At 55.3% G+C, this 16,220-nt stretch overlaps 6 protein-coding genes across 6 annotated transcripts; 4 read left to right on the top strand and 2 right to left on the bottom strand.

The window, feature by feature from the left end:
• The first annotated feature begins 180 nt into the window (after positions 1-180).
• Positions 181-3,337, top strand: EI97DRAFT_430774 (WD40 repeat-like protein). Its single transcript, XM_033797773.1, has 8 exons — positions 181-638; positions 755-885; positions 948-1,663; positions 1,710-2,065; positions 2,121-2,406; positions 2,465-2,647; positions 2,704-2,779; positions 2,965-3,337. The coding sequence occupies exons 1-8, from the start codon at positions 634-636 to the stop codon at positions 3,036-3,038; spliced, it is 1,827 nt and encodes a 608-aa protein (XP_033657296.1). The 5' UTR covers positions 181-633; the 3' UTR covers positions 3,039-3,337.
• Positions 3,338-4,588: 1,251 nt separating this feature from the next.
• EI97DRAFT_371539 (uncharacterized protein) lies at positions 4,589-6,433 on the top strand (the record flags this gene model as incomplete). The annotated part of the gene is made up of 2 exons (XM_033795299.1): positions 4,589-6,012; positions 6,142-6,433. Coding segments are annotated over 2 exons (1,716 nt in total), but the record flags the coding sequence as incomplete, so codon positions are not given.
• Positions 6,434-7,238: 805 nt separating this feature from the next.
• Positions 7,239-10,063, bottom strand: EI97DRAFT_392904 (Ran-binding-domain-containing protein). Its single transcript, XM_033796269.1, has 2 exons — positions 9,866-10,063; positions 7,239-9,778 (listed from the first exon to the last, which is right to left on the bottom strand). The coding sequence occupies exons 1-2, from the start codon at positions 9,884-9,886 to the stop codon at positions 7,538-7,540; spliced, it is 2,262 nt and encodes a 753-aa protein (XP_033657294.1). The 5' UTR covers positions 9,887-10,063; the 3' UTR covers positions 7,239-7,537.
• A 110-nt stretch (positions 10,064-10,173) lies between these two features.
• Positions 10,174-13,026, top strand: EI97DRAFT_464945 (uncharacterized protein). Its single transcript, XM_033801448.1, has 4 exons — positions 10,174-11,322; positions 11,370-11,790; positions 11,851-12,561; positions 12,614-13,026. Exons 1-4 carry the CDS (start codon positions 10,356-10,358, stop codon positions 12,681-12,683), a joined length of 2,169 nt encoding a protein of 722 aa, XP_033657293.1. The 5' UTR covers positions 10,174-10,355; the 3' UTR covers positions 12,684-13,026.
• Positions 13,027-13,497: 471 nt separating this feature from the next.
• EI97DRAFT_342594 (uncharacterized protein) lies at positions 13,498-14,430 on the top strand (the record flags this gene model as incomplete). Its single annotated transcript, XM_033794746.1, has 1 exon — positions 13,498-14,430. A coding segment is annotated over one exon (933 nt), but the record flags the coding sequence as incomplete, so codon positions are not given.
• A 495-nt stretch (positions 14,431-14,925) lies between these two features.
• On the bottom strand, positions 14,926-16,126 carry EI97DRAFT_413046 (oxidoreductase domain-containing protein; the record flags this gene model as incomplete). The annotated part of the gene is made up of 3 exons (XM_033796778.1): positions 15,809-16,126; positions 15,141-15,622; positions 14,926-15,048 (listed from the first exon to the last, which is right to left on the bottom strand). The coding sequence occupies exons 1-3, from the start codon at positions 16,074-16,076 to the stop codon at positions 14,926-14,928; spliced, it is 873 nt and encodes a 290-aa protein (XP_033657291.1). The 5' UTR covers positions 16,077-16,126.
• Positions 16,127-16,220: the final 94 nt, after the last annotated feature.

Here is a 16,220-nt window from a genome sequence, read left to right as displayed (position 1 = left end):
CAGCTGGTAATGTCTTGGCTCCGTGGGATGAATTGGGAAGCTCTCCCGCCGGCACCCCCACGCTACCCCACACCTATACCCGAACGGTGAACAGTTGCTTGTGAATAGCCTTGTGGATTGTCCCAGAAACCCGATTGCTGGGAGCTGTGGCAGGTTCCCATCTGTCAGTCTCCTCCATAGCGCTCCTCTGACGCAGGGTCGTGAAGGTGCACAGCGTCTTGTACCCATCTATGGATCTATGGAACGAAGGAGTCGCACTCGAGTAGCGTAGTCTGGGGCCGAAGTCGAAGCGGCCCCAGAAACCCGCCTCGCGTCTGGGGCGCCTCCGCAGTTTGTTACAACACCAACATCATCTATCCGTCGGTTCTGTCTTGCCGGGCCGCCGCCTGTCAACGCCGCATCATTCATTTTCCCACGCGACACTCCCATACTCTGAGCACCGCATACATATCCGCCTGAATCCCTTCGCATCGCTGGACCGCCGCTACGGACCCTCAAGCTTCCCAATGCCCTGAACCAGCCCCGCAAAACCCGGCCTCGCGACCTGGCCCAGAGCCCAGAACAGCGCAAGCTGCAGCCGATTGATTGCCGGTTGTCTACCAGTATATTGCACCACCACCTCCTCCTCCCGCCATGTTGTGAGTATCCATCCCATCATATACACTTCCGAGTTCGTTCTGCTTCCAATCCCACTGGAACCACGCCATGGTCTTGCGCCCACCCTTGACTGACATGCGCTGGCCTTCTCGCTCAGCGTCCTTCCCCCTCCACCCAGATATCCTGCAGGTCCCTACCCCGGCACGCCCGGCGGTGGCCCATTGATCGAGACTAACAATACCGTTACACGCCCCACGGATAACAGCAACCAATTGGTTGTGGGAGAAGGTATGTGCCTTCCATCCAACGCGGACGCCGACGAGCTTCGTCTCACCCTGGTACCATGATAGGAACCTATGTGCTCCGCGACGACCTCTACCTAGCTACTCCACCGCCTCACCCCTCCGAAGCTCCCGTCCACAATCCGAATCCGCTCGCGACCACTATAGCACCTCCGAGTGCAGGAACAAAACTCTCGCTCGTTGCCCTCTCGCCGGCACAACCTTCACAACCTCGACTCTATAGACTGGATACTGCAAATAGCAGTGGCCTCCCTCCGAGCATACAGGAATCTCCACATGAATGGAACAGCCAAGCTAGCGATGCAGGCTCCCACAGCGCTGGTGGACTGACCCGGTCGGCGCAAGGCTCGCAGACGCCTGCATTTGGCGAAGGGAACCCGTCGCTGTCGCTTCCAAACGGAAAGGAGAGCAAGGACCCGCTGAAGAAACGCAAACCGAAGAGCAGCATTGTCAAGAGCAATTCTTCCTTCGTCTCGAGGGTCATACCTCATGAATCGCTGTCCAAGCGGCTGCAGGAACACGATCCCAAGGGGTTTTTCGCATTTGCAAACGTCAACCGGGCGCTGCAGTGGCTCGACCTCTCCATGACAAACAAGGACGAGCATTTGACTAAGGTTCTGTTCACCAAGGCACACGCACTGTGCCACGACGTGAATCAGGTCACAAAGGGACCTACCCATATCGATGTCATCTTGGGCTTCTCAACAGGAGATATCATATGGTATGAACCCATGTCGCAAAAGTATGCGCGCATCAATAAGAATGTGAGTAGCGAGCCATCTCAGCTGCATGCAGTGGCTGACCAACTAGGGCAACATCAACCGGACACCGGTCTCTGATATCAAATGGCTACCGAACAGCGAGAACCTGTTTATCGCATCCCACGCAGACGGTGCCTTGGTTGTGTACGATAAGGAGAAGGAGGATGCGGTATTCGTTGCAGAAGATGCTTCGGCGCCAGATCTACCGTCTCAGAACGGCGAGCGAAAACCGTCATTGACTGTGAGGAAGTCGGTAAACTCCAGGAACCAGAAGACGAACCCGGTGGCGTACTGGAAGGTGTCCAATTCCAAAATCAATGCATTCTCCTTCTCTCCCGATTGCCAGCATTTGGCGGTGGTATCCGAGGATGGGTCATTCCGTATCATTGACTATCTCAAGGAAAAGTGGGTTGACGGGATTGAGGGTGCATGTGGATAGCGGCTGGCTGACTGGATCTAGGCTGTTGCACCTGTTCTATGGCTACTACGGGGGGCTGATGTGCGTGTGCTGGTCGCCCGACGGGAGATATGTGGTGACCGGGAGCCAGGATGACCTTGTGTCGATCTGGTCGCTGGAAGATAGCATGCTGGTTGCGCGATGCCAGGGGCACAACTCGTGGGTGACTGCCGTGGCGTTTGACCCGTGGCGGTGCGACGAGCGCAACTACAGGATCGGGAGTGTGGGCGAGGACTGCCAGCTGTTGCTTTGGGACTTTAGTGTTGGGATGCTACACCGACCACGCGCGGTATGTTGCAAGGCACGGCTTCACCGCTGTGACGGAGATGTTGCTGAAACTTGCACAGGCTTCGGTGCGACAACGAAACAGCATCACGTCGGCGACGTTGCAGATGGCTCGCAGCCGTACCGACGGATCCTTATCCCGATTCCGATCCAATTCCAACCTCACCACAGCCACGGTTGACGACGAGGTGAATGTGCATCCGGTGGATGGGAAAGCGCGCACGCCTTTTCTCCCCCCTGTCATGGTGAGGACCAGATGAGTCAATGCAGCAGCCAATTACTAACGAAGGCCAATACATAGTCCAAAAAGGTCGACGACCATCCGCTGAGCTGGCTGGCTTTTGAAGAGGACTGCATCATGACGGCTTGCAACAACGGTGAGTGTGGCTCCTCGCCCCCAATCTAGACCCTCTTGCATGCGACCCTGGTCATGTGCGATAAGCTTAATCGGTGGATCCCCCGATACGCTTAAGCCAACCGCATGTCCTCGACGTTGCACGCACAGTGGACCCCAACACAGATTTTGAGACAGGATGCTGATAACAAGGGTTGAAAACTTCAGGCCATATCAAGACATGGGACCGGCCCAAGGAGGCTGCCGGCGGTGAGGACGCGCCATCGCTGACATCGACCTGAAACAGCAAAACATTTGTTGAGAAGAGGATTTTTTTTGTTGGTGGGCGAGTCGGGAGGGTATCACACTACTTGTGGAGAGGATTTCGGTGCACGGCTGTGATTTTACTGGCTGCTCGGTTGTGTTGGCGATGAGATGAAACGGTGTTGAGGGATTGAGTCGGGAGGTCTAGCGTTATGTTCCTGTTGGCTTTCAGCGGGAGCGAGGGAATGGCGGCACACTTCACACAGAGTCTGAAGTTGGTGGTCGGATGGAGGCTACTAAATACTTGCGACCTCTTCGCATTGATCGTATAGGAGGAATTGTATTATCAGTCTCTCAGCTATGAAGTCGCAATCTTGGCATCTTGGCAGTGAATTCGAGCACGCCGAGACGGCCAGGTGAAGCATCGGCCACCAACACGGCAACTTTTTTAACGGTGCTAAACTTAGTGCCGAAAAGTCCGCGCCTAGTCGATCGGTGCATCGGGGATACCACGGTCAAGAATGGCAGATGGCGTCTTATAACCACAGTGACATGCCCAATTTGATACCTCCAGGGCTGCGCGATGCTGCTTGCTGCCGGCTATAGGGGTCTTGTTTCCGCAAGGGCCGAGCATGGGGAGGGTACAAGAAGAGGATGGCGCTTCGCTCCCGTCGTTTTCCAAGAGACTGTTGAGTCAAAGATGAAGAGGTGGATTATTCAGTCGTCGCAAGAATGCTACCATACAGTTCCATGTACTACAGTACTGTACATACTTGTACAATCTGTGTAGTACATGATTGGTGGGTGACTGGTAGTCTAGTGCGTCATGGCGACTAGCCCGGTGCCGGTGATGGGTCACGTCACACCCTCCCGGGCCTCGCTTCATCAACAAGCGTTCAAGGGGGACCAGGGGCGCCCTTCCCTCCCGCCAGCCACACGCCCATTCGCGGCAGAACGGTTTTGTTCATCCCGAGAAAATTTCGAAACCAAAGACGGGAAGACGACCTTGGAGAGCAAATCACTGATCAGATGGCCCGGCCGGCTTAGGGCAAATCTTTGCCAGGCCCAGGAATGCGTATCGGCGAACCCGCTGACTACTACACAGTACCTCCACGCCCAAGTACATAATGGAGCCTTCGCCGCCTCCCCTCTGTCTTCCGTTTCAATTGATCCACCGGTCTGCTTCCAGCACCGAACCTGTCGCTTCTGTCGCTCCTGTGGTCCCTGTGATGGGCCCCCCACGCTACGCCTGCCTCATCCCACTCATCGCGCCTTCCTGCTGAGCGCCTTGCTCTGACGTCCACGCATCCGTCGTTTTGCCGTATATTCCGCCCACACCCGCGGCCTCGTATCCCCGGTTCACAGCCACCGCTCGCTCACGTCACTCGGTAGAGTCGTCTCTACCATCGTCCGCCGCTCCTCCGCTTCCCTCTCCCTCACATTCCTCCTTCGCCTTCACACTTCCCGCCATGGCTCAAGCTCCGCCTCAGTCCAGGTCTCAGCCTAGCCAGAGTTGCAACCTGATCGACATCATGTAAGTGAAGTCTTTCTCTCAACCCACATTGACTGTTGCTGACCTAGGGCCGCCAGACCAGACTCAAAGTACGTCGTTTTCGAGGGTTTACCCCATGCCTCGCCCGCCCAAGAAGTCTCCGGCAAGGTGGTCATCAACGCCTGCGGTAGTATCAAAGTGAAGCAATTGAGGTTGGACTTGATCCGGAGGCAGAAGGTCTCATGGCCCACCCAGCACCATCTCAAAGACAAGACCATCCTCACCAAACGAGCTGCGTCCTCCAAGAAGACTTCCCCCCTCGAGCACGTCGATCTCCTTCCTCTTGCCGAGAGCGGTTCCTACAAGCTCAGCCGCGGAGCCCACGAACTCCCCTTCTCCTTCACGCTGCCGGGAGACACAGAGGAAAGCATCGAAGGACACGAAGATTGGTGGAATGTCTACGAGTTGCGAGCCACTTTGGTGAAAGGTCCCTTAGGTCGGACTGTCAAGGAGAGCTGCCACCTTCGTGTCATCAGAACCCAGGGCGACGAGGACTGGGTGCCAGTGCCCTATACTGTCCAGAACCACTGGACGGGCAAATGCATTTATGACGTGCTTGTACCCAACACCAAGGCCGTCATGGGCGGCAAAATGGAGGCCGAGTTCACCGTCACGCTTCTGAACCCAGCCCTGGAAATCATACGATACACCGCAAGCATCCTGGAGCAAGTACAACTGTTCTGTTCATACGACAGCGGTTATCGACCCGACCTTCGAGCCGATCACGTCGCCATGAAGGAGAAATCCTGGACGCTGCCAGAGGATTCGAAGCGCACGAACCCCGACGATTTGGAGTTTTGGGATGTCGAGAGGCTTGAAAACGACGGCCATCGATTCAAGTGCAGATTTGACCTTCCGAACAACCTGAGAGAGTGCAGGCAGACGGCGGACATCGAGGACATCCGCGTCCGCCACAAGCTCATACTACGCTGCTATATACTCAATCCCGAAGGCCACACTAGTGCCCTGGAGATCAAAATACCCATTCATCTCTTCATCTCGCCCATTCTACCACCCAACGATGATCATAGGGTGCCCACCAACCCGGACCTCATCACGTCCGCAGCCGAACAGGTGCAAGAGAGGCTGGCCCCTCCGCCCACCTACGGCGAGAGGCATCTAGACATTTTGTTCAGCGGCATCGATCCCGACGACTTTTTGACTCCAATGGCGCCTGGAAGTGCTGCTGCCAGCGGCACAAATACCCCGTTTTTGGTCGCCAGCCGTGCCACGTCCTCTGAACATCTGCCCTTGGCAATGCCTGAGGGAAGGGCTGACACTCAGCAGCAAGGAGAACACGACGTCGATGCTCTAGTAAATCGTTTGGATGCCTTGCAGCGTACTCCTCTTGCGCAGCGCGACTTCGACCTTCGTGCGCTGTCGCGAATCCCATCATATAACACCGCTGTCCGGACCCCAGCGCCTCGCGATTCCGCACTTATTGCGCCGACGTATACCGAGTCCCTGTCGGTGTAAGTATGCGTCTCATTGTACATCGTCTGCAGCGTCTGTCGATTCCTTGTTTTGGAGTCATCAAATCACGCTGTTCAACGGTCGGAAAGGAGACTAATGTGCGTTTGCACCAACAGCCCTCCATCCCGTCCGTCCTCGCAAATCTATACAGAGTCGACTTTGGCATCGTCACCACCGGCCGCGAGGACTAACTCGACCATATCGACCTCATCCGACTCATCTTCAACATCTGCATGTTCCGCTGCATCGGCGAGCGAGAGTCCCAAGACGTCGATTGAACACGTCTCCGAGCAGGCAATGCAGGCTGCCTCGTCGGAGCAGCCTTCTTCTTCCTCTCCGTTAGTTAAAGATACCCAGTCACGCTCTCCGCCTAATCCTTTTCGGCGCATTTTGAGGAGTGTACATTAGGTTTTGTTGATTTCCTTGCTTTTTGGATGGGAAGGGTGGGGTAGGTACTGTTTTCCTTGCTTTTTGGTCTATCTAAAGAGCCGGCGGCACTATTGAAGCGTTGGTTGGTTTCATGATCTTTATTGGCGATGATGTGATGGTTATGAGTCATGGTTTGGATCTTGACTTTTACTTTTTGTGAAGACAATGTCTTCTGGTTTCAATTTTCTCCCTGTCCTCTTTTCCCACTTTTTCCAGTTCCAAGGTTTAGCGGTGAGTCTACCTTGGCTTGCACATGTGACGGGCGTGGTGGGAGCGGGTTTCCCACCGTTTTTCACTTTTTTTTCTTTTTCTCATTTTCTTTAATCATCTTTTTTGGTTTCCTGGGATTGTGGTATGATATTTCGTTACATCACCTCATGGGTGGTGGAAGACATTGGTACCGCGCGAGGCCTTTTCGTATGGGGCGGGTCATAACTTTGGGATTGATGTTAAAGGGATTCTGAATACTTCAAGATATCAAATTGCAATTTGTGTAATGCAATGCAACGGAGCAGTTAGCATCAGTTAACATCAGTTAACATCAGTTAGCATACATAGCACGCATGCGATTCGTTTAATGAAGACTTTGCCTCTCTGCGAAATCGCAATCTCGTAAATTGTTTGTAGTGGTGGAAGTCGCAGGATGCTTTTTCATGGAGGGTGTGCAAGCTCGATGGGGAGGGAGTAGTTGGGTATTGGGGTCGAAATCGGGGTTAGGGATTGGATTTGGATTTGGGATTGGGATTGGGATTGCAGAGTGGGAACGGTATGAATAGTTTGAATGGTATCATTTATTTTCATTGAAAATGGTATCTTGCTTGCTTTCGTCTCGAGCACCTGATGATGCTGGACCATATCTCATACCTAGGTATCGCATATCTCATCCATCATATGCTCCAGATAGAAAACATGGCATATCGAAAGGCTCCCCGTTCATGACACACACCACTACCACTACCACTTCACTACCACTTCCCTCGGCGAACGCAGTCCGCGAATCCTGCCCTCCCCTTTGGCTCAATCCACTGGTCCAACCGTTCTCCAGACCCGTGCTGTTTGACCCTTCGCCTGAGCCCAACTACGCTAACGAGGCTGGGCCGTAACCTTCCTAAGCAGTGAACTCGCCGACGCCGAAGCCGACGACGAAGAAACGTGTGGGAGACCAGGACGACCGGAATTCCCATTCCCATTCCCGTTCCCATTCGCCTTCCCAGTCCCAGTATTATTCCCGCCCTCACTCGACGGCAGCGGTACATCCGCACCCCCTACCGGAGTCGACTTGCTGCGCCTACCAACACCCGCGAGCGGCGAAGAAGGCGGATACGCATACGCATACGGCGACGTGGACGTGGACGCAGAGTACGACGAGCGAAGCGGCGTCGAGGCGCCCGATCTAGCCTTCGACCGCAACGGCGAGGGCGAAGCCGACGACGATGTCTTGCCGTGCGGGAAACTGTCGTAGTCGAAGCGGGACCTGGCTTCTCCATTGACCACGGCACCGGGCGAAGCAGCACCTCCACCACCACCATCATGATCATGAAACTCATGCTCCAACCACTCCTCGCCTCTCCGCTTAATCGGACTCTCGTCGTACGGATCGAACCCGACCCTCATGCGGGCCTCGCGTCTGACCCTCTTCCGCAGCTCCGCGTCCCCGCCTGCTCCCACAGTGCTGCTTTCCGACAGGAAGAAGGTGAGCAGTTCGTCCGGTATGGCAAGGTGCGACGATTGTTGGAACTGCTGGAGCGCCGTGAGGCGGACCAGCATCTCGAGGAGGGAGAGCGAGGTGCGGATCGGAGGCAGGGTGATGGGTGGGTAGGAAGAGTCATGGGTCGTGGTGGATAGGGTTCGCTTTTCGGGAGAGGGAATCAGTTGTTGGTTATGTTGGGGCGAGGACGAGGGAGACGGGGTGCCGCGGAGGTGGATATTCGAGAGCGAGTTCGTTAATGATGGTGGGATAGAGCCGGTCCGTTGGGTTGTCGAGGAGGAGGACGGAAGGTCGACTTCGGATTCTTCTTCGGCTTCCGAGGCGGACGAGGGGTCTTCGGTGTATACTTCGAACGCCATCCATTCTAGGTCCAGGTTTGGCGGGAGTCGCCAGGGATGTGCATCTTGTCTTTCTTCCTGAGTTGCCAGTGGCTCCTCGGCAGTCGACTCTCGACGGAGTTGCTCGTCTAGCGCAGATTGCTCGTCATCTTCGTCAGATGCGCCGGCAGTTTGCGAATCATCGGACTCGTATTGTGTCTCCACCGTGCTACGCTCCATCATGCGGCGAGGTGGCACAGCGTTGACGTCTCGTTTCAGCAGGAGGATGGGATTGTTCGTCTCTCCCTCGGTGCCGATATTGAGGATCTTGCCCGTGTCCGCATAGAAGATTTTGGATATCTCGTGGATCGGGATTATTTCGCGTATGCCAGCCATATCCACACCCTCATACGCCGTAGGCTGGGGCTCATCTTCCTCGAACGTGTGCACGCGGTCATCCGCGAGGTCCTCCACCACCAGAAGTTGGTACGCGAATTCGTGCAGCTTGCTTTCCGACGGTATGTGCTCGTGTTGCGCTTCGTCGGCCGGCCTCGTGTCGCCTCCGAATGGGGTCGGGTAGTCGTAGACGTTGTCGAGCGGTACTCGTATGAGCTTGACTCTTGCCTTGTGCATGACTTCCTTCCACGTCGTTTCCCTGATGCCTTCTTCATCGTGCGGGCGATATGCATGTCCGGAGAAGAGCATGTACATGGTCAGCGTGAAGACGGGTCCGATCTGTTGAGCTCTCGGGAGCGAGCTACAGTACTGCATATCACCAGCCGTCAGGAAGGTGCTCGCTTGCAGGAGACGAGATGGCGACACAGTGGAAGGTAGAGTAGTGGAAAGGTTGACGCCCGAGGTCGTAATAGCCAGGTTGATCAGGGGAACAGCATCCTCGATGCGCTCGAGCAATTTCTTGATATCCGCAATGATGAGTTTGACTTCCAGCTCGTTCTGCGCCCGCGAGCTCTTCGAGCCACCACTCTTCCTCGCAACTTTACCTTCGCCAACCGCCCTCTCCAGACGAGTGCCCAGGGATTGGATCTCCCAACGGAGCGACTTGGTCAGCGCCACAGCAGACTCTAGCGATGTGTTTCCACGTGCCGCAATGAGTTCGATCATGTCGATGGCCGGGGAAATGATCCTAATCTTTCCCTCGAGCCGGAGCTGTAGAGCGGCGAGCTCTTGCCGTTCTTGGCCATCCACGGTCCTGAGCAGGCGTCCGCATTGCCGGATGGCGTAGGTGCTGGTGATGGTGATGCCGGTGCGGATGGCATAATTCATCGCCTGCTTGGTGACCTGGGTTGTGTTAGCAAACGGCTCCATTTACGCCATGATTTCTCTTAGTTGGAGTTTCGATGAATTATATATTCAGGATGAACTCACCTGGCCAAGCAGGACTTCCATGGTGCTTTCAGTTCCAGGTTGTTGTTACACAAGCTGAAGAGCTCAGAAGAAGTTGTCAGAAAAGGTGAGATACCCTCCGGGGAAAAAGTCCCTGATAAAACTGGGGAAAGAAGGGAAAGTTGGCGCCGTTTCGCACATGGCTTGTGAACAAAGTGAATGTTTGTATTTGTGGCGCTGTCAAAGGGTGGTGGTGGTGGGGTGGTTTGCAGGCAAGTACCAGCCACGGCTTGGCAGCCCTCTGTTCCGCCTTGCCCGCCGCCGCCCCGCCAAAATCGAAAAATGGCTTTCAGGACCGTCGGCTTGTCTCTACTAATCAACCATCCTTTGTGCCTGGACGATCCGCTCCTTTACTCTGCGAACACTCGCTTCCGATAGGTCGTCCGGCTGCGCAAATCTTCATTAACCGCCTAATCCCCATCGCTTCGAATAGACGAATTTGCAAACACATTCGCCGCCCCGCATCGACAGCATGGCTGACTCCTGGGAAGAAGAGGAGAACAGACTCTCCCAACAGGCACAGAACCTGAATCTGGGCAACAACGCTCAAGCCCCTACCTTCCATCCTGGAGCCTCCACATTCACGCCCGGCGCCCAGTCCTTCGTCCCCGGACAGCAGTACCAACAATACGGCGGCTACAACCAAGGCTACGGCCAATACTACAACCAGGGCTACTCGCAATATGGACAGCAGCAGGGTTACCCGCAGTATGGTCAACAATACGGATACCAACAACAACAGGGTTATGGAAATCAGTACGGATATCAGCAGCAGGCTTATCAGCAGTCTCAGCCTCAGCAACAGCAACAGCAACAGCGTCAGACGCCCGTTCAAATCGCTAAGCGGCCTGCTGCGGGAGAGGACGCTGGAGCTTCGCAATCACAGGCCACTGCTGCCCCAGCGGAGCCCAAGGCTCCCAAAGTGCTAAGCATCTCCGCAGAGACAGCCGCACCTGCAAAAGCGAAGGTCCTCTCCATCGGCGCGGACACCACAACACCGAAGGTGGAGAAGACGGGCGGAACCAAAGTGCTCTCCTTGGGAACCGCGCCCGCTCCAGCCCCGTCTGCCGCAAAGGAGACTGCCGACAAGTCTGCTCCCGAGGCAGGCTCCAAGGTTACAGCGGCCAAGGCCATCGAGAAGACGGGAGAGCCTACCAAGTCCTCCACTTCAACTGGGAGGACCTCGCCAACACCATCATCTGGACGGCAGAGCCCCTCGCGCGCCGCTGAAGCTCGTGAAGCTCGCGCGGCAGCGCGTACCGCTGATGCTATTGAGAAGGAGCAGGTCGAAGACGTTGACGAAGCCACCCTCGCGGAAATGTATGGCAAGGAACACGTCAACGTCATCTTCCTGGGACACGTCGACGCAGGAAAGTCCACCCTCGGAGGCAGCATCCTTTATGCCACCGGCATGGTGGATGAGCGGACCATGGAGAAGTGTTAGTATGACCCGTTGACTTGACGGAGGGTAACTAAGCGTACACAGACAAGCGCGAGGCTAAGGAGGCTGGTCGAGAAACATGGTACCTTTCCTGGGCTCTGGACCTAACCAAGGAGGAACGGGCCAAAGGCAAAACGGTCGAGGTTGGACGAGGCTTCTTCGAGACCGAGAAGCGCCGTTACAGCATCCTGGATGCCCCCGGCCACAAGAACTTTGTACCTTCCATGATCGGTGGTGCATCACAGGCCGACGTGGGTGTGCTCGTTATCTCCGCCCGTAAGGGTGAATACGAAACCGGTTTCGAGAAGGGAGGACAAACCCGAGAGCATGCCATGCTCGCCAAGACACAGGGCGTCAACAAGCTCATTGTGGTCGTGAACAAGATGGACGATCCAACTGTAGAATGGTCCGAGGACAGGTACAAGGAATGCACAACGAAGTTGGTCGCCTTCTTGAAGGGCTTGGGGTGAGTGATGCGCGATATCATGCCCTAGCGATTCGTCAAGCGTGTTAACGATTTCCCTAGGTATAATCCTAAGACCGATATTACGCTCATGCCAATCAGCGCGCAGACCGGCCTCGGCATTAAAAATCGCATCCCCAAGGATGTCGCCCCCTGGTATGACGGACCGTCTCTACTGGAGTATCTAGACAGCATGCAGGCGTTGGAGCGCAAGCTCAATGCGCCCTTCATGATGCCCGTGGCGGCGAAATACAAGGACATGGGCACCATGATAGAGGGCAAGATCGAATCCGGTGTCATCAACAAGGATTCCAAATATCTGCTCATGCCCAATCGCGAGACTGTCAGCATTTCTGCCTTGTACGGAGAGACGGAAGACGAAATCCAGAAGGCTGCCTGCGGAGAGCAGGTGCGAATCCGCCTCCGAGGTGTTGAAGAAGAGGACATTCTCCCGGGCTTTGTGCTCTGCTCGCCGAAGCGACCGGTCCACTGCGTTTCTCAGTTTGAGGCTCAGATTGTTTTGCTCGACATCAAGTCCATTCTCAGTGCTGGATTCAACTGCGTCATGCACGTCCACGCTGCTCAGGAAGAGGTGACTTTTGTTGCTCTCTTGCATAAGCTGGAGAAGGGCACTGGCAGGAAGAGCAAGAAGGCTCCTGGGTTTGCCACGAAGGGCATGAGCATCATTGCACGCCTAGAGATCACTGGCCAGGCAGGTAGTATCTGCGTCGAGCGTTTCGAAGATTACCCTCAGCTTGGCCGCTTCACTCTCAGGTTTGTTTCCTTCACCTTCGGGACGAATATGGTGAAGCTAACCTCTTTCTAGGGATCAAGGACAGACGATTGCTATCGGCAAGATCACCAAGCTCATCACGGATGAGACACCTGCGACGTAAAAGCGTGATGTTTTGATACGAAGTTATGCACGTTTCTTTCTTAGGACCTAAGCATGCATGCAAAGCTTGTTGCATAGCGTCGCAGGTATTGCGTAGAGGGCGATGGTGTCAATAGATTGAAAAGAAATCACTCATGTAGCTGAGATCTTATTGCATATATGAATCCGAGTTCTGCTGGGGGAGCAATGTCTCATTTAGGGTGGATACATATGAACATGATGCGTACGCAGTTGTAGCCCTGAATTCGGGAATCCCTGAGTGGGCCGAAAGGAAAAGCAGATGTGCAGCACTCTTATAAGCTAGCGCCACACTGCTCCGTAGCATCAGCGTGAAAGAAAAACAGAACTCCTATAATAGATTTGCAGCCCCACCTGCATCTACATTGCCCGCTGCTATTTAGCTAGGAATTTCTCGGTCCGCGTACGGCAGGTATCAGCGCATGCAGCTAACTCGGCATTCTGTCAGCGAAGAAACACCCTAGCCGAGCGTTCAACGGCAGTCAAAGGTTTGCTCATGCACTTCTTGGCGCTACAATCGACGACAAACTTAAATTGAACATCAAAACTGCTGGATACGGAAGGTTCGGCACAACTTGTCTGAGAGGTGTAGGTTGGAAGGTATTGGCGGGATCGGAGCAGGGATCTGCGCCACCCGAGCTCTCCCGCACCGCCACGCCAAGTCTCATCATCTCAACATCGTTCAGCATACTCACCCATTGAATTACCACCATCTTCACCGCAGAGCACCACAACGTCCATCCACCAAAGATTAGACCGCGCACGCCGCGCTACTTGCCTCTCCATCACCAACCACCATGCAAGGCTTCAACATGGGGCGGTACTACCCGCCGGACTCGGACTCACGGACCCCACAATTCAACACATCAGCCGCGCAGCACCGCTCCAAGGGCGTGCCCATCGTGCGCTTCGAGCTCCCCTTCGCCGTGTGGTGCCAGAAGTGCAAGCCCGAAGCCATCATCGGCCAAGGCGTGCGGTTCAACGCCGAGAAGCGGCGCGTGGGGAACTACCACAGCACGCCCATCTGGGCGTTCCGCATGAAGCACACGGCGTGCGGGGGGTGGTGGGAGATTCGCACGGATCCGAGGAATGCGGCGTATGTGGTTGTGGAGGGGGCGAGGAGGAGGGAGTATGGGGCCGAGGGGGGGAATGAGGAGGAGGAGGGGGAGTTGAGGTTTTTGACTGAGGAGGAGAGGGAGAGGAGGAGGGGGGATGCGTTTGCGAGGTTTGAGGGGAAAAAAGAGGATAAGGGGTTGGAAGAGAGGGGGAGGGATCGGGTGCAGGAGTTGGTGGTCGCGCAGGAGGTGTGGAGGGATCCGTATACGATGAATCAGAAGTTGAGGAGGGTGTTTCGGGGGGAGAGGAAGGTGTTGGAGAGGGAGGCGGGGGTGAGGGAGGGGCTGCAAGAGAAGTATGGTCTTGGGTTGGAGATTGCGGAGGAGGTGGAGAGTGATGCCGCGAGGGCTGGGTTGGTGGATTTTGGGGATAAGGGGGCTGCTGATGCGGTGGTTCGGCGGGGTCTGTTTGAGACGAGAGAGCAGGAGAAGGGTAAGGGGGCCGTTCCTCAGAAGGGGAAGCTCAAGAGGGAGATTGTGCTTGAGGAACGACGTAAAGAGATAAGGAAGAGGCTGGTGGGCAATACCAAGGCCGCCATCGATCCCTTCCTCTCCAATCTTAAAACGAGCATGAAGACCACCTTCCGGATAACGAAGCTGAAGCGGACTGAGAAACCAGAAATGAAAGAAGAGACCGGCAGTCTGAAACGGAAGCGGAGTGAGGAGGGAGATGGAGAAGTAGATTCCGGACAGCCTCCCACGCAGCGAGTCAAAGTCGACTGTCTGTCACAAGCTCCAGCCCAGGATACAGGGCCGCCAGTGGCATTGGTTGGTTATGACTCTGATTAGGATGCCGAGGTCTCCTATTCCCGCTCTTATGTCTACCATGGTCAGCTACAAAGAGCTTTCTGGGTGCATTGGATGTTGTTGCTCAGACTCCAGACACTGTGCATCAGGCGGGGAAACCTTTCCGATTTTCATCGCCTTCATGGACGTAAGCATTACTGGCGTTATATACCCAATTGATTTGTTGTTTCAACCTCAGACACTGTCAAACCATGAAATACCGGGCAAACCCTCTGTGCCATTAACATACCCCCTGGTCATGACTCCCACATCTGCCTCACATTTAGATTAACCCTCTTCGTCTTCATCCACCCCTTCCACTCCTCATATTCCCCTTCTCCTCCACTTCCACCCGGCCACGCCTCCAAATACCCCGGGCACGTCCCCGGCACAATCTGCGGTACACCATGCCAGGCGAACCGGCTCTCCCCACTCATATACAGAGCACTCCCACTCCTAAGCCTCAGGACCAGCGTCTTGCTCTCCCTCTCTTCCACCCTCTCCTCCTTCTCCCCTCCCTCAGCACCAATGACAAATACGGCATCGCACCCCAGCGATATACTAATCAACCCCGTCCCACACCTCTCGGCCACATCGCGATGCACGCTCAGCGTATCCCCCGGCGAGTAGAGATTCACAATCGCCGCCTCGGCCCTCGTCTCCGGAAACAAGCCCTCCAGGAGATCCCCGATGTCTGGTGGAAATGCCGGGGGAGGCGTTGCCGGATACCGTTTCAGCGTCCAGTCGTACTGGCCGCCTAGGGTCATCCAGCGGAGCTTTTTGGTTAGGAGGGGCGTGATGGGGAGGGGTTTGTGGATGGTTGGGTCCAGTGGGTGGGCTATGGGGGTGGGGTGGGTGGGAGGGAGGGAGAAGAAGGAGGAGTGGTTGGGCGGGTAGGAGAGGGTGTAGTGTGTGTGGATGTTTGTGAGGTGCGTGGGGTTGGAGAGGTCGCGGTGGAGGAGGCGGGAGAGGAGGGTGGATTGGACGGGGGGAGGGAGGAGTGCGGGGAGGATGTGGAGGCCTGGGAGGGGATTAATCACTGTTTGAATTGAGTGGGCAAGCTTTGCGAGGCATGGCGGATTAAGGATTCCATTGTTTGTTAACGGGGGAATAGGATACAGGAGTTATGACAGTGTTTCGCAGAGCGAACTGAATAAGTACTCCCCCACACATTCCACAGGGTCGACCATTGGGATGGTAAACCTACCGGGCATATCTGCGTGTTCGTAAACCGGAATGGGAGCATCGGGGATGTCGACTTCTACATCCACAAATTTCCGGAAAGCGCCCCTCAATTGTTGGGGATTTATTTCTCTGACCGTTCTCACCTTCGTATTTTCCTCTCTCAATATATCTCTTTCTGGATCCACAATGTCTGCGTCGCCATCTAGCTGGGTGGACTTCATCTTCTGATATTTCTTATAGACATTTCGAATTCCATCTGGAGGGCGTTGGTGCGGGTCCAGTGATTCCATCGCTCTGACCTCTTTCGATTCGTAAATGGTCCTTTCTTGTCACTCAAAACCAGAGATGAGGTTGTCGGATATCGATCGATCGTAAAATGCAGGGACCCGCACAGGCCGCCACGCCTTTCCCGAATCGGACGACGCGCTTGGGCC

The sequence above is a fragment of the Westerdykella ornata genome, assembly GCF_010094085.1.
Source record: "Westerdykella ornata strain CBS 379.55 unplaced genomic scaffold EI97scaffold_3, whole genome shotgun sequence".
Taxonomy (NCBI): Eukaryota; Fungi; Ascomycota; class Dothideomycetes; order Pleosporales; family Sporormiaceae; genus Westerdykella; species Westerdykella ornata.
The sequence above is the reverse complement of the archived record's forward strand: the minus strand, read 5'-3'. Positions and strand labels throughout refer to the sequence as shown.

What these genes read in the sequence shown, in the direction of transcription:
- EI97DRAFT_430774 (XM_033797773.1), top strand. An exon ending in CCAATTGGTTGTGGGAGAAG is followed by an intron (nt 886 to 947) that starts GTATGTGCCTTC and finishes GTACCATGATAG; the next exon opens with GAACCTATGTGCTCCGCGAC. An exon ending in TGCTACACCGACCACGCGCG is followed by an intron (nt 2,407 to 2,464) that starts GTATGTTGCAAG and finishes AAACTTGCACAG; the next exon opens with GCTTCGGTGCGACAACGAAA.
- EI97DRAFT_392904 (XM_033796269.1), bottom strand. Translation starts at nt 9,886, where the DNA reads ATGGAAGTCCTGCTTGGCCAG. An exon ending in TGGAAGTCCTGCTTGGCCAG is followed by an intron (nt 9,779 to 9,865) that starts GTGAGTTCATCC and finishes AACACAACCCAG; the next exon opens with GTCACCAAGCAGGCGATGAA.
- EI97DRAFT_464945 (XM_033801448.1), top strand. Translation starts at nt 10,356, where the DNA reads ATGGCTGACTCCTGGGAAGAAGAGGAGAACAGACTCTCCCAACAGGCA. An exon ending in TGAGCGGACCATGGAGAAGT is followed by an intron (nt 11,323 to 11,369) that starts GTTAGTATGACC and finishes AAGCGTACACAG; the next exon opens with ACAAGCGCGAGGCTAAGGAG. An exon ending in GCCTTCTTGAAGGGCTTGGG is followed by an intron (nt 11,791 to 11,850) that starts GTGAGTGATGCG and finishes CGATTTCCCTAG; the next exon opens with GTATAATCCTAAGACCGATA.